Genomic DNA, 14,672 nt, shown 5'->3' on the forward strand with positions numbered 1-14,672 from the left:
AGTACTAAAATGGTTGCTTTTGACAGTTTCATCCAGTTTTATTATTGCTCCTGGGAGAGAGATTTTGCCGAGCTCCTCCCTGTGGCATTCCAGAAGTCTGGATAATTCATACTTGCATTTATTTACCGTTAAAGATGTCTTGGTAAAATATTTCACCTGCTGATGTTATCCAGGTTCCCGTTTATTTTCATTGCACAGGTTCCAGGATGCCAGTGCTGGCTGGGGTGGCTGTATAACTCTAAATCACAGAGATCTGTTACCCATTACCATGGCCTCTTAGGTTCTATGCTAAACTCAGGGAAATTCTTGACTCAATTCTATTATCAGAAGGGTATAAGGGCAAGTCACCTCCCACCCCTCCCAGAAAATATGGGGCAACATTGAGGGTGGGAGCAGAAGAGACTATCCCAGTGGCCTCCCTGGCCCCCAGTTCACTTTGCAAATTGCTGAAAGTTCACGCTTTAGGACTGCTTTCATCCTGGTTTTCCACTCAAAGGTAGACATTGGAATTGCTGGATTGTTAGGAGTCGTATGGACTTTGCTTGTCACGTGGAGATTTGAATCTTAATTGGGACCTGGCAGAGGCTTTGAATACACAGGTTAATGTTTCTAATGTATACCTCACTTTGCCGTTTGCTTCAGCTACATCGCAAACCCATAGCTGCTTCTCTGGCTGTTGCCGTTGTCTCGCTATCCCTAGCCGCCTCCTTTAACCTCTTGTCAGCTGGAAAGATTATTAGGAGCCATGAATGTCCTTTAATATGGTTATCTTTGTTACTATTGAGTTTACAGTTTTTCACCAGAATCTATGTGCCTCTTTCCCTTCTTTACCCTAATTACTGTCCTAACATTGACCCAGCCACCAGTACTAGGGATGCCCTAGCTTTATGCTCACCTATTTTATCCATAAAAAATCTTCAGACCAGCCTGGGCAACATAGTGGGACGCTGTATCTACGAAAAAAAAAAAAAAAAAAAAAAAAAAAGCTGGGTGTGGTGCCACACACCTGTAGTTCCAGCTACTTGGGAGGCCAAGGTGGGAGGATCGCTTGGGCCCAGGAGTTCAAAGCTGCAGTGATCCCTGATTGCATGACTGCACTCCATCCTGAGCAACAGAGAGGGACCCTGTCTCAAAAAAAAAAAAAAAAAAAAAAATCTTCGGTGCCCTTTTCATGCTCCGGTTTTGGATTCAGTGGCCTAATTCTTGCATTTTCTGACTGCAGGCATTGATGACGGGGAGCCTTCCTGGCTTTGTCGACGTCATCAGGAATCTCAATTCTCCTGCACTGCTGGAAGACAGTGTGATAAGACAAGCAAAAGCAGCTGGAAAAAGAATAGTCTTTTATGGAGATGAAACCTGGGTTAAATTATTCCCAAAGCATTTTGTGGAATATGATGGAACAACCTCATTTTTCGTGTCAGATTACACAGAGGTCAGTTTTTAAAATAAGAAAATATATCATACTAGAATATCATACTAGATAGAGCCTGGCATCCCATTACTTAGTGAGAGATGATACCATTTTATATTTGGTTTTATTAATTTATAGGGAGTACTATGGACAGGTATAAAAATTATTCACTCACATAATCAGTTAACAATCCAGAAATACAAACCTGAAGCAGGTGTGAGCAGAGTTTTATGGAACCCAAAGCTTAGAACAGCTGAGTGCCATTGAGGGGCAGAGAGGATCAGGAAGGGTGACACAGCCAAGGGACCGTCTGAGCCGAGATATGATGGGTGAGTGGGGACTCCCCAGGTGGGCAGAACAGGCTGGTAGCCTCTGCACATGGCAGAGCTGTAGGACTCCACAGCCTGTTGGTTCTGCTGCAAGCAGAGCCTCATCGTGCCCTGAGGGCAGGTGGCCGACTGGGTGGGGCCTGGTCCTGAGGGGGTTTTCCTGGAGCTTTTCCAACAAAAATTAGACCCGCATGTTAGAAAGCAGACCTGGGGCTGAGGCAGGAGCACACCAGCACACCTGCCTGGCCTTGGGTTTAGCCAGCTTCACCTCCTAGATGTCTGGGCCTTATGGAGCATCTGTAGTCCTATCCTGTTCCAAAGTGGGGCGCTTTTCAACAGTTACTTTTCAGTAATGACTGAGTTTTCCTGACTATATATGGCATCACTGAGAAACACTTCTCTTCATAGGAGATTTTTTTAGTGGGAGGGAGATGAGCTAGCTGAGGGGTCAGGGCTCACCAGGCTGACAGCTCTATTGAGGGCTGATCAACTGCTCATCTCTCCTCCGTGATGTGTTTATTTCAGAAATCAATGTGATCATTGAGTGCTGTGTCTTTTTCAGAACAGCCTTCTTGTAGGACACATGTAGATGCCCTCAGCTTCACCGTCCTGCTGGTTACTTTAACGCTGGGTACTGTCCTGTCTTTAATTAACTGCCCTTTGCCCTTAGTTACCTCATGACAACTTGGGATCTATTTAACTTGCCCATTTGCTCACCTTCAGTTATGCCCATTAAGCCCAGCAGTGATCCCACAGAAAAATATTTTTGTCAGAAGAACCCTTGCTCATTTAAATTATCTGTAGAATATATTCGATCCATAGCCCAGAAACATAAAAACAATATTAGCAAAAGTTTAATCCAGTGCTAATGTTCATTTATTTATTATAGACGTGGGGTCTTGCTATGTTGCCCAGGTGGGTCCTGAACTCTTGGCCTCAAGCAGTCTTCCCGCTTCAGCCTCCTCAAGTGTTGAGATGATAGGCATGAGCTGCTGTGTCCAGCCTATTTATTTATTTTTAATGACATAGATTTTGTTGTTTTTCAACTCCCCCAAATCCTGTAACCTGAATAAGCCCCTAGATTTTAAGATGACTGTTGCATTTTCCCCAGGGAGTGAAGATCCAGGGAAATTAGGTGAGCTGTTTATACGTGTGTTTCCCCTTCAAAGGTGGATAATAATGTCACGAGGCATTTGGATAAAGTATTAAAAAGAGGAGATTGGGACATATTAATCCTCCACTACCTGGGGCTGGACCACATTGGCCACATTTCAGGGCCCAACAGCCCCCTGATTGGGCAGAAGCTGAGCGAGATGGACAGCGTGCTGATGAAGATCCACACCTCACTGCAGTCGAAGGTGAGGCTCGCCGTCACACACTGTCTGCTGATGTGGTTTCACGTGGATGTTCCCTAGAATAAATGCAACCGCCTGAGTTATTCAGGGTGCCTGTGTGAATGTCCACCATCAGTCTGCTAGCCAGGGGCCGCATACCACACGGGCAGCACTGTCTCAGTGTCCACTGCACTGACTCCGTCTTCCAGCAGCCCTGCAGAACAGCAGCTCTCACTCCTACCCGTGTATGCATTCATTCAACTAATACCTCCTGAGGACCTTTTGTGCCACTCTCTCTGTTCTGTATCACTCTCTCTGTTCTGTGCCACTCTGTTCTGTGTCACTTTCTGTTCTGTGTCATTCTCTGTGTCACTCTCTGTTCTGTGTCACTCTCTCTGTTCTGTGCCACTGTCTCTGTTCTGTGTCTCTGTTTCTGTTCTATGTCACTTTTTGTCCATGCATTTGGGTGCATCAGTGAAACAGTCGATAATCCCTCGTGAAGCTCACGTTCTAGCCAGGAGAGATGAGAAAGATGAGTAAATAAGTATGTGAGGAGGTGATGGGTGCTGCAGAAACTCAGAGGGCAGGAGGAGGGGCTTTCAACAGCGTGTTGAGAGAAGCCTTCCCTGAAGACGTGTGCAGGGTGAGCAGAGACTTGAAGGGAGGGAGGGGCAGACCATGTGGTCTGTGCACGAGTGTTCCAGGAGGAGCAGCAGCGAGGGTCAGGCACAGCCTGCCTGGCTTGTCCTGGAGGAGCAAAGGCTGTGTGGCTGCAACCCCAGGGGCAGAGAAGCCTGGTGGGTGCCCCCACATGGCTCAGAGCTCTTGCCTTGTGCTGTGTGTTGTGTTCTCACCAGAGTCCTGTGAAAGATTCCATTTGACAGATGAGGCGACCAAGGCACAGAGTAGAATGCGTCCAGAGTCTCACAGCTTGGCAGTGGCAAAGACAGAAACCAGATACAAACCGTCTGCCATCAGAGGGCAGAAATGCAGCCTGCTGTGCTCCGTGAGCTGTGTACAATTCTGTGAACTTCATTTATGGCATTATTTGACTGTGACCCTGCGATCTGGCTATGAGCTCATAGGAAAAAAAAAAATCTAATTCGTTGAGAAAGAGCTACAACTCTATAAAGTAAAGCTAAAACCGAAAATTGTGTTCTTAAGATGATGTGCTCTCTTCAGTCTGAACGCAGTTGAAATGTTTTTCCTTTGCCTTAAAGGAGAGAGAGACGCCTTTACCCAATTTGCTGGTTCTTTGTGGTGACCATGGCATGTCTGAAACAGGAAGTCACGGGGCCTCCTCCACCGAGGAGGTGAATACACCTCTGATTTTAATCAGTTCTGCGTTTGAAAGGAAACCCGGTGAGAATTTAGGAATGTTAACAGTTGGAAATTGTATTACATTTGTTTTCTATAGTCTGGCTTTAATTTTGAAAACCTATTTTTTAGAAGCTCCATAAGGTTGAAGTCCCCGAGCAATGTGAGCATGAAAAGTAATTGGGCAAAAGGCTTTCGGGATCTGAAGTTACGTTCCTTCTCGAATCCTTAAAATACAGTTATTCTTTGTCAGAATTTTGTTGTATGAATGTTGCTGCCTGGATATCTGGAACTGTTGAGAAAAATTGCCAGTAGCTCAGAGACATCTGGACAGCATGTGTGAACTGAAGGAAACGTGAATACCTCGGCTTTTTTAAAAGTTTGCATTATTGTAAACCATCTGTTGAATAGCAGTGTCAACAAGACTCATGGGACCCAGCCAGAGCAGGACAGACAGAGGCCCCGTCTGTCAGTATTCAGACACGCCCCAAACACACACACACCCCACTCTGACCTGTGCCCTGACTCAGCCGCCAGCCTACGCACTCTGCCCTCGCGGCCGCCGGCCTTGCTGTCCTGTCGGCGGCTGCCTTCCACTTGCGCCTGGCTTCTGCTGCCACACTCACTGACTCACTTTTGGTGAGCTCAGCGGTTATTTCTGCCGTCAGGCACAGCAGGCGCTTTCGGGCACTGCTCTCACTGACCCTTCAGCACCCTTAGTGCTGCTGGTCCCGTAGCTTCTGGAACCTCACATCTTTCTGGTTTTCCTCCTTTTCTCTCCTTTGCCAGCCTAGTTTCCTTCCCCTGGTCTTTTTTACTGGACTGCCTTCTTGTTTCATTCTGCATTAGCCCTGGAGATACGGTCTCATCTGCCTCTGTGGCTGTAAATGCCGTGGATAGGCCCCACACCGGTCAGATTGATCTCTCTAAGTGTCCCCGTTCATCATTCTTGGCATAATTTATCATTGCAGACTTATTGATGGATTTTGTTTATTTATGGGATTCATGTGACATCTGCCTCCACATTACACTTTAAGCCAGATGAGGACAGGACCACGTCTGTTTTGCCCACCGTGATCTCCACCTGACCTCTTATATCTTTTTATGAAGCTTCTTTGCCGAGACCAGCTCAGTCCGGGAGGCTTTGACCCAGCGGCGCTAGAGGAATTAAAGACACACACACAGAAATACAGAGGTGTGAAGTGGGAAATCAGGGGTCTCACAGCCTTCAGAGCTGACAGCCCTGAAGAGAGATTTACCCACGTATTTATTAACAGCAAACCAGTCATTAGCATTGTTTCTACAGATACTAAATTAACTAAAAGTATCCCTTATGGGAAACGAAGGGATGGGCTGAATTAAAGGAATAGATGGGGCTAGTTAACCGCAGCAGGAGCATGTCCTTAAGGCACGGTTCTCTCATGCTATTGTTTGTGGCTTAAGAATGCCTTTAAGCGGTTTTCCACCCTGGGCGGGCCAGGTGTTCCTTACCCTCATTCCCGTAAACCCACAACCTTCCAGCGTGGGTGTCATGGCCATCATGAACATGTCACAGTGCTGCAGAGATTTTGTTTATGGCCAGTTTTAGGGCCAGTTTATGGCCAGATTCTGGGAGGCTTGTTCCCAACACTTCTTCATCTTGAATGTCTGACCTGAGCAGAGCTAGGAATGGTGGGGGCAGCTGCATGCGTGCAGGCTGCCTGCAAGTGCCGGACTCATCACCAGCTTCAGTCCTGAGAGTTGGTTCTGTTTTGTTTTCTTTATTCTCATCATACCTGTTTCGTGAGCCAGGACTGTACTCTGGTGTACTCACAGCATTGGGCCACCATCATCACAGTCAATTTTACATCATTTTCCTCACCTCAGAAAGAAACCCCATACTCTTCTGCAGCCACCTTCCTCTTCCCCAGCCCAGTCTTCTCTCCCTCCCCCAACCCTAGGTAATCAGCATCATTGTCTGTAGATTTGCCTCTTCTGCATGTTTTGTGTAAATGAAACCATATGGTCTCGTGTGCCTGGCTTCTTTCATGTAGGATAGTGTTTTTCCAGGTTCATAGTTATAGCATGTATCAAGACTTCATTTCTAGGCCAGGCACTGTGGCTCTCACCTGTAATCCCAGCACTTTGGGAGACTGAGGTGGGTAGATCACCTGAGATCGGGAGTTCGAGACCAGCCTGACCAACATGGAGAAACCCCGTCTCTACTAAAAATACAAAATTGGCTGGGTGTGGTGGCGCATGCCTGTAACCCCAGCTACTTGGGAGGCTGAGGCAGGAGAATCACTTGAGCCCAGGAGGCGGAGGTTGCAGTGAGCCGAGATCGTGCCATTGCACTCCAGCCTGGGCAACAGGAGTGAAACTCCCCATCTTAAAAAAAAAAAAAAAAAAGAAGACTTCATTTATTTTGTTATTAAATAGGCTTCCATTGCATGGATTTAACACATTCATTGACCATTCTTGAGCTGATGGACATTTGGGTTGTTTCCACTTTCTGGCTGTGATGAATAATGACGCTGTGATCATCTGTGTGTAGCTTTTTGTGTGGATGTATATTTCCTATGTTGTCATTTTCTTACCCAGTATAGCTGTGCCCCCACCCGCCACCTCTGTGCTGTTATTGTCACATATGTTGCTTTTCTGTATGTTATAAACTGATGACATAGTTATATAGATATGGTTTTATATAATTGCTTTTAAATCAGGAGAGGAAAGAAGAAAATGCTTTTATAGTGTCTTTCATAATTATATGATTACCTTTACTGACGCTCTTTGCTTTTTTATGTACCTGAAATTTGATCTGGAGTCACTGGCTTTCAGCCTGAAGAATTTCTTTTAGTATTTCTTGTAAGCCAGATTTGCTAGCAAAGAATTTTTTGTTTTAGAAAATATCCAGGATGTCTATTTTGTCTTCCTTTTGGAAGGAGTTTTGCTGACTGTAAGACTGGTTTGGCTGTTTTTTCTTTCAGCACTTTGAATGTGCTGTCTCACCGCCTTCTGGCCTCCATGGTTTCTGATGAAAAGTCAATTCTTAATCTAATTGGGTTTCCCATTTCTTTGTCTTTTACCATTTTTGCTATAATGTATCTGTATTTTATGTTTACTCAACTTGGAGTTCATTGAGCTTCTTGCATGTGTAGGTTGATGTGTTTCATCAAATTTGGAAAATTTTCAGTTGTTTAAATTGCATAATCTCTATTGATCTATCTTTAAATTGCTGGTTCTTTCTTCTGCCAGTTCAAGTCTATTGTTAAACCCCTTTAGTGAATTTTCTGTTTCAGTTATCATACTTTTTTTTTTTTTTTTTTTTGAGATGGAGTCTTGCTCTGTCACCCAGGCTGGAGTGCAGTGGCACGATCTCGGCTCACTGCCACCTCCGCCTCCCGGGTTCAAGCTATTCTCCTGCCTCAGCCTCCCCAGTAGCTGGGATTACAGGCACCCACCACCACCGGTTAATTTTTGTATTTTTAGTAGAGACAGGGTTTCACATTATTGGCCAGGCCGATCTCAAACTCCTGACCTTGTGATCTGCCCGCCTCGGCCTCCCAACCGTTATCATATTTTTTTAACACCAGAGTTTCATTTGATGCTTTTTAAAAAATAATTTCTGGCCGGGCACGGTGGCTCATTTGTAATCCCAGCACTTTGGGAGGCCAAGGCGGGCGGATCACAAGGGCAGAAGTTCGAGACCAGCCTGACCAACATGGTGAAACCCCGTCTCTACTGAAAGTACAAAAATTAGCCAGATGTGGTGATGGGTGCCTATAATCCCAGCTACTCAGGACGCTGAGGCAGGAGAATCACTTGAACCCGGGAGGCAGAGGTTGCAGTGAGCCGAGATCGCACCACTGCACTCCAGCCTGGCGACAGAGTGAGACTCCATCTAAAAATAGTAATAATAATAATAATTTTTATCTCTTTATTGATATTCTCTATTTGATGAGGAAAAGAAGAGCAAGGGGAGATGGGAAGGAGATCGCATAATCCTCTATCAGGAGCTGGGGGGATGAGAGGGAGATCGTATAACCAACCCTCCTTCCGGAGCTGGGGGAAAGGGAGCTCTGTGTTCTGGGCTGCACCCACCACAGGAGAGTTTCTGCCCCACTGGGCTAGGAGGGGGAGGGAGGGAGCAGGCCATGGTTCAAGGGCTGCAGACTCTTAGGCTTCTTACCAAGGCCCAGTGGATTTTCTTGAATAAAGATTTCTTTGTTTGTTCTGTATCCCTAGACAATTTCCAGAGACTGTGAATGGTGGTAGTGGTGGTTTTTAAAATGTTTACCATTTATGCTTGTTTTATTGATAAGCAAGTTCATGGAGCTACTCTTAACACTATTCCCTATAGTTCTGAAGGATTTTTATCTTAAAAATGCACGGAAATTTTTGTTTTGTTATGTTAATAAAAATAAATGTTAAAATGCTTATTATTTTGAAAATAAGCGGTTTTGGATTGTGTAGTGAGTGACTTCAGAGACCTTCAGCCCACCACCGCCCACCCCTAGAGTGCTGACCTCCCTGTGTGGGCAGTACAGGTCTGGCCACTCCAGAGTCAAGGGGTGTGGGAAGGAGAGCATGCCTGTACCTGGACTTCCACAGAGGGCAGAGCAGGTCTGTTTTATTTTCGGCCTCTTGCTACTAGAATGTTTGACCCTGTTTGTTGTTCTGTTCCCCTGGTGCCTGGCACCTAGTGGATGTTTTATCATTTGTGGATTGAATGTTGAAGACTCAGCAGGCGAGCCAGTGGAGGTAGAGACCGGCAGTGAAAGGATGCTGCTGGGCTGTGGGAATGGTTTTCTGAAGTGCTGGAACTTCTTTCATGGCCCCTCATCGTCAGTGGGGCGCAATCCACAGGCCTACCCTGTGTTTGTATTTCAGAATTACAGTTATTAAAATAGTTTGTGCAGGCAAGAACTGGTCACAAACCAATCAAAGATGCAAAATCAAGAGGCCAGAAATAGACCTCAGTGTATCTGGGGACTTGGTGACAAAGATGGCATCTCAGATTAGTGCAGAGAAGACATGGTGCTCAATAAATGATGCTGGTACCCCTGGCTGACCTTTTGGAAAAAGGTAATGCAGACTCTCTGCCTTATTCTTTACAACAATATCAATCCAGGTCAAAGCATGTTAACGTCTTTAAAAGACTACAGTACGGAAAATTCTGGATGTAGAACGGTAGTCACAGTCGTATAATAAACCCCCAAGTCCAGCTTCACCAGTTACTGGCCAATTACAGCCAATCTTCTTTCATCCGTGCCCACACTCATTTCCCTTCTCCTTTATTATTTGGAAGCAGACCTCTAAAAGGTACGTGCTCTTTACCCCCATAATCTTGATACCCTTATCACATTTAAAAAATAGTGTTAATTCCTTAATATCACTGAGTAGTGTTCATATCTCTAATATCTATTTCTCTCTCTTTAGGTGTTTCAGCTTGTTTGAATCAGGCTACAAATAAGACCATACACTGTGATTTGTTTATGTATCTCTTAAGTCTCTGTAAATCTGTAGGTCCCCAGCCCCAAAACTCTTTGCTTTACTACAGTTTACTCGTGCACATTTCCTTCTTGAGACCTACAGTCAGCGATTTCTCCAGGATGCCCTGCTTCTTTTTAGTGGAAGGTGGTATTTCAAGATCACTGTCTCAGAGCTACCAGTGCTAGCTCTGAGTGGTTGGTCATTGTTTCTAGACAGAAAGAAGAAATTGTTTTAAGATAAAATGATCTTGTGTTTGTATCGATTCACCTTCAAAACTGTAAAATGACTTCTTAGGTCTTACATCTGTACTTTCTTCTTCCTAAGTTTAGAATCTTGGTTGTCAGCAACTCCAGATATGATAGAATTAGCATATCACATAATGACTCATTGGCTTTATCCCGCAATAGACACGCAACAGTCTCAGAATAACAATGCCAGTGCTGCCACTACCAGTATGAGGGTCAAAAGCAATTTAAGGTGGGTTTGTTTTTGTCTTTGTGTTTTATTTTTTGTGTCAGCTCAAAGCACTTAATGTAAGAAAATACTAGAAGAAAAGTACTGGAAGAAAACGGCCACACTGGAGTGGAAGGTTCTTTCTAAGCATGACCTAGAAGCCGTCATTAGAGAGTTGGCCAAGACCTGATTAATAAATTTGACCAAATTAAAAACTCGCTACAAAAAACTTACCATAATCAAAGTAATACCTCCCCAGACTCACACCTGAGTATCTAAAGACACCTCACGCACCACCTATCCTGAGTAGCCGTCCCTGTGGCCTCTTGGCGCCCTGCCGGTGTACATTGAATTCCAGGGTGTGGAGCTGTTTGCTGTCTTTACAGATGAAAACACTCCGACCAAGTTGAGTTTCTCCTCCGAAATCATAGTGGATGGTGGCAGAGCAGTGGCCTAGGCCCATGGTGCTGACATCACAGCCATTCTTGCAAGGAGATGGTAGGATAGCCACTCACTGTTCAGGCTTCAGCTTTAGCCAGCAGGCAGATGTCCAGCTTGTCCAAGTTGATTAGAGCACCTGGCCCAGCTGAACCTGCCTCATTCTGCGCTCCCCTATAGAAGCACCCACAGCTGCCCAGGAGCCGTGAAGGGTTTATTTTCTCCATGAGCAACGGCATGTGTGCTCGTAGAGGGCAGAGCATGGGATGCTCCAAATCCAGAGGGGCCGGGCTGTCAGCGATCCCAGCCTCACTTCATTCCCCGGTTGGCTGTTGACCTTGCCAAAGTGACAGTCCCTCCGTGTCTGCGGGACCACCTGCTTCCTCTGTGTTCAGCCCATGCTCCGTAGCCCTCACTGTATGGAATTCCTCACATGAACCTCTCGCAGCCTGTTGCAGGCTACTGAAGGAAAGACACCGTCCCTGGCATAGAATGGGTTCGGTAACTGTCAACACAGCAAGCACAGGAGGTGATTCCTGTACGATTCTGTGTTGAATGGTGTGAAGAGACGGATCATTTGGCTCATGTTAGTTGTAGAAGGTCTAATTCAAGAATGACTACCATCTTACACTTTCTAGAAGTCTGTTACTTAAAATGTTTTCTTTTTTCTAGGTGATATCCGACATCCAAAGCACGTCCAACAGACGGATGTGGCTGCGACACTGGCGATAGCACTTGGCTTACCGATTCCAAAAGACAGCGTCGGGAGCCTCCTATTCCCAGTTGTGGAAGGAAGACCAATGAGAGAGCAGTTGAGATTTTTACATTTGAATACAGTGCAGCTTAGTAAACTGTTGCAAGAGAATGTGCCGTCATATGAAAAAGGTCAGTCAGCTCACCGTTTCGAGCTCTGTCAGAGCTGTGTGTTTCCACTGAGCTCGGGTTTCTCCGATGTGTTTCTGTGGTATGCAGTTTGTCACAGGAGTATTTTTTCATCACTACTCTTTGATGATACAGATTGTGTTTCTGTTTTCTTAGAACTTTGAACTATCACCATTGGCAGCACCCTCAGATGCAGTTATCTAAAGTTCTTTCATAAATTTATTCATTCAACAACTATTTACCAGGATCTTGTTATGAATGAGAGGCTGTTAACAGGCACTGGAGACAGAGCAGGTACGAGGCTCTGCCTTCATGGAACCTTCCAGAGGGAGGAGAGAAAAGGAAGTGATCGATGGCCGATGGTGACGAGTACCTTAGGAAAAGAATAAACAGGGCTGGGCGCGGTGGCTCACGCCTGTCATCCCAGCACTTTGGGAGGCCGAGGCAGGCGGATCATGAAGTCAGGAATTCAAGACCAGCCTGACTAACACAGTGAAACCCCGTCTCTACTAAAAATACAAAAATTAGCCAGGCATGGTGGCGGGCACCTGTTATCCCAGCTACTCAGGAGGCTGAGGCAGGAGAATCGCTTGAACCCTGGAGGTGGAGGTTGCAGTGAACTGAGATCGCGCCACTGCACTCCAGCCTGGCAACAGAGCGAGACTCTGCCTCAAAAAAAAAAAAAAAAAAAAAGAAGGAATAAACAGGCGTGGGGTGGGAAGTGAAGCGGGTGGGGGAGCCGCTGGGGCAGGCTGGCCGCTGGCCATCTGGGAGGGCACATTACAGGCTGTGGGGGCAGCAGACAGGGTCCTCCATGGGGCGCACATTCAGGGGATGGTCAGAGAAGGGGCCAGAGTGGCAAGGGCAGGGCAGAGGAGATGGCATTAAGGGGTGAGGGCCACTGGGCGCTGGAAGGGCTTTCACTTGTATTCTGAGTTAAATGGGGAGCTGCTGCAGGGTTTGGTGAGAGCCAGAGTCTTCCACTTGCATTTTCGAAGGCTGTCTCAGGCACCCTCGTGGAGGATTCTGCTTTGTGCTGTAGGAGGAGACCAGTCAGGAGGCAGTGGCTTTACTTCTGTGAGAGGTGAGGGTGGCCAGGGCCCAGGCAGGGGTGGTGGTGAAGTGGTTGCATTCTGGAAAGATTTTGAAGGTCATGAAGACAGGATTTGCTCATATGCTGCGATATTGGGTACGAGCAGACCAGAGGCGTTAGGTACGACTCCGGGGCTTTCAGCTGAAAGCGAAGGAAGAGAGTAATAATTTCCTCAGGAGGGCACGACTTAGGAGGAACAGTTCTGCAAGGCAGGTGCTTGTGAGTGGGGGTGTTGGTGTCCAGGAAGCCATGTAAAGAAGTAATTTCAGGAAGCAGGGAGTGGGCAGCTGCGTCAAAGGTTGGTATTGAATAAAATCAGGAATTGAGAACTGAGCTTTGGATCTGGCCATGGAGGGTGATGAGTGGCTTCGTCAGATGGAGAGTGGGGGAAGGCCTGGCTGGTACTGGGCAGGCGAGAGCCCTAGGCAGCAGACACTGCGACTCTAATGGGAGTAGGAGGTGGAGTTGCCTGAGGCAGGTGTGGGGCCAAGGGAGGTGCCAGGAGACAGCTACAGGAAGGGTCCAGGAGAGGAACGTTTGTCTCCCTGGGATGTCTTCAGACAATCGACTCTGACGCAGCCGCGTTCATCAAGAATCATGTTTGATACTGGGACTCCTTTGAGAGCCTGGAGGAAGTCGACTCCTATTTGGGGGCAGCAGTTAATGTGGTGTTGGCAGATTTCCCTACTTGAAGTAGAGGGATACTATTACTACCAAATAGAGTGAACGTCCACAAGCTTGCGCTGAGATGTAAACCGGCCTCCTAGAGTCACGTGTGGAAGACAAACCTGGCCAGCCAAGGAGTGCTTGGGAACCGGATGTGATGAGTGTCTGGAGGCCCCACCGAGCACCAGCTCTCACCCTGTGAGGTGGAGGACTTTGGCCATGGAGCCATTTTAGTCAAGACCAGGGACAACAGTGACTTGTGCTTTTTGTTTTTTAAAAAATAGTATGAGTTTGGTAGCTTTTGCATATTGCTTGTTTTGTCACTGTGTCCTTTTTTCTATGCTAAGAGTGATAAAAACACCAACAAAATTGGCCAGGTGTGGTGGCTCACGCCTGTCATCCCAGCACTTTGGGAGGCTGAGGCAGGGGGATCACAAGGTCAGGAGATCAAGACCGTCCTGGCTAACACAGTGAAACCCCATCTCTACTAAAAATACAAAAAATTAGTCGGGCATGGTGGCAGGCGCCTGTAGGCCCAGCTACTCGGGAGGCTGAGGCAGGAGAATGGTGTGAACCCGGGAAGCGGAGCTTGCAGTGAGCCGAGATGGCGACACTGCACTCCAGCCTGGGTGACAGAGCAAGACTCCGTCTCAAAAAACAAAACAAAAAAGATACCAACAAAATCAAAACAACAATGGAAGGGTTATTTGCCTGTTCCAGAAGTAGTGGCTGGGGGAAGATGGGAACCACAGTGGATATGAGAGGAAACCAGCCTGTTAAAGGAATGCAGGAGGCTCCCTTGACTGAAAACACAGTCACAGCGTCTGGGACCCCCCCTGGCGGCCCATTGTCTACACCGTCGGGGATCATTTTTCCTAAAACAAAATGGGGTATGTGTTCTGACACTGAAATATGTTTTAGAACCCACAGCCAGGCCCGTGCAGTCCCTCGGTGGCGTCCAGTCTGTTGGAGGCTTTGTGCCCACCCGGCTCTCTCAGTGTAGTGGGACTGGCTTTTTCTCGCCTCTGGACTTTTGCACATGCTGTTCCCATCAGCTTGATGCTCTTCTTGCAGTTTTTTGCCTGGCGAATTCCTGGGCACCATTTACATTTCAGCGTAAACATCAGACCTTCCTGGTCCAGCGCCCACTCCCAATCCAAAATCAGTTCCTCCCCATTACCAAAAATCCCTCATTGATACCCTCTACTTTTCCTTCCTGGGAAACTTGTAATTACAGCTGTAATGCAGTCACAGTTTGTAATTACGCTCGTGTGTGT

At 46.7% G+C, this 14,672-nt stretch overlaps 1 protein-coding gene across 9 annotated transcripts in view; it reads left to right on the plus strand.

Annotated features, from left to right (window-relative positions):
* Positions 1 to 14,672, plus strand: part of PIGG (phosphatidylinositol glycan anchor biosynthesis class G (EMM blood group)) — a 40,572-nt gene that overhangs the window by 5,273 nt on the left and 20,627 nt on the right. For all 9 annotated transcript variants that reach the window (XM_003811310.5, XM_003811311.5, XM_063603615.1 and 6 more), the window contains 4 exons: positions 1,223 to 1,432; positions 2,910 to 3,098; positions 4,295 to 4,436; positions 11,427 to 11,639. In XM_003811310.5, coding sequence (XP_003811358.3) covers positions 1,223 to 1,432; positions 2,910 to 3,098; positions 4,295 to 4,436; positions 11,427 to 11,639 — 754 coding nt within the window. The remainder of the gene's footprint in view (positions 1 to 1,222; positions 1,433 to 2,909; positions 3,099 to 4,294; positions 4,437 to 11,426; positions 11,640 to 14,672) is intronic.

Source organism: Pan paniscus, chromosome 3 (genome assembly GCF_029289425.2).
Source record: "Pan paniscus chromosome 3, NHGRI_mPanPan1-v2.0_pri, whole genome shotgun sequence".
In the NCBI taxonomy this organism is placed as follows: domain Eukaryota; kingdom Metazoa; phylum Chordata; class Mammalia; order Primates; family Hominidae; genus Pan; species Pan paniscus.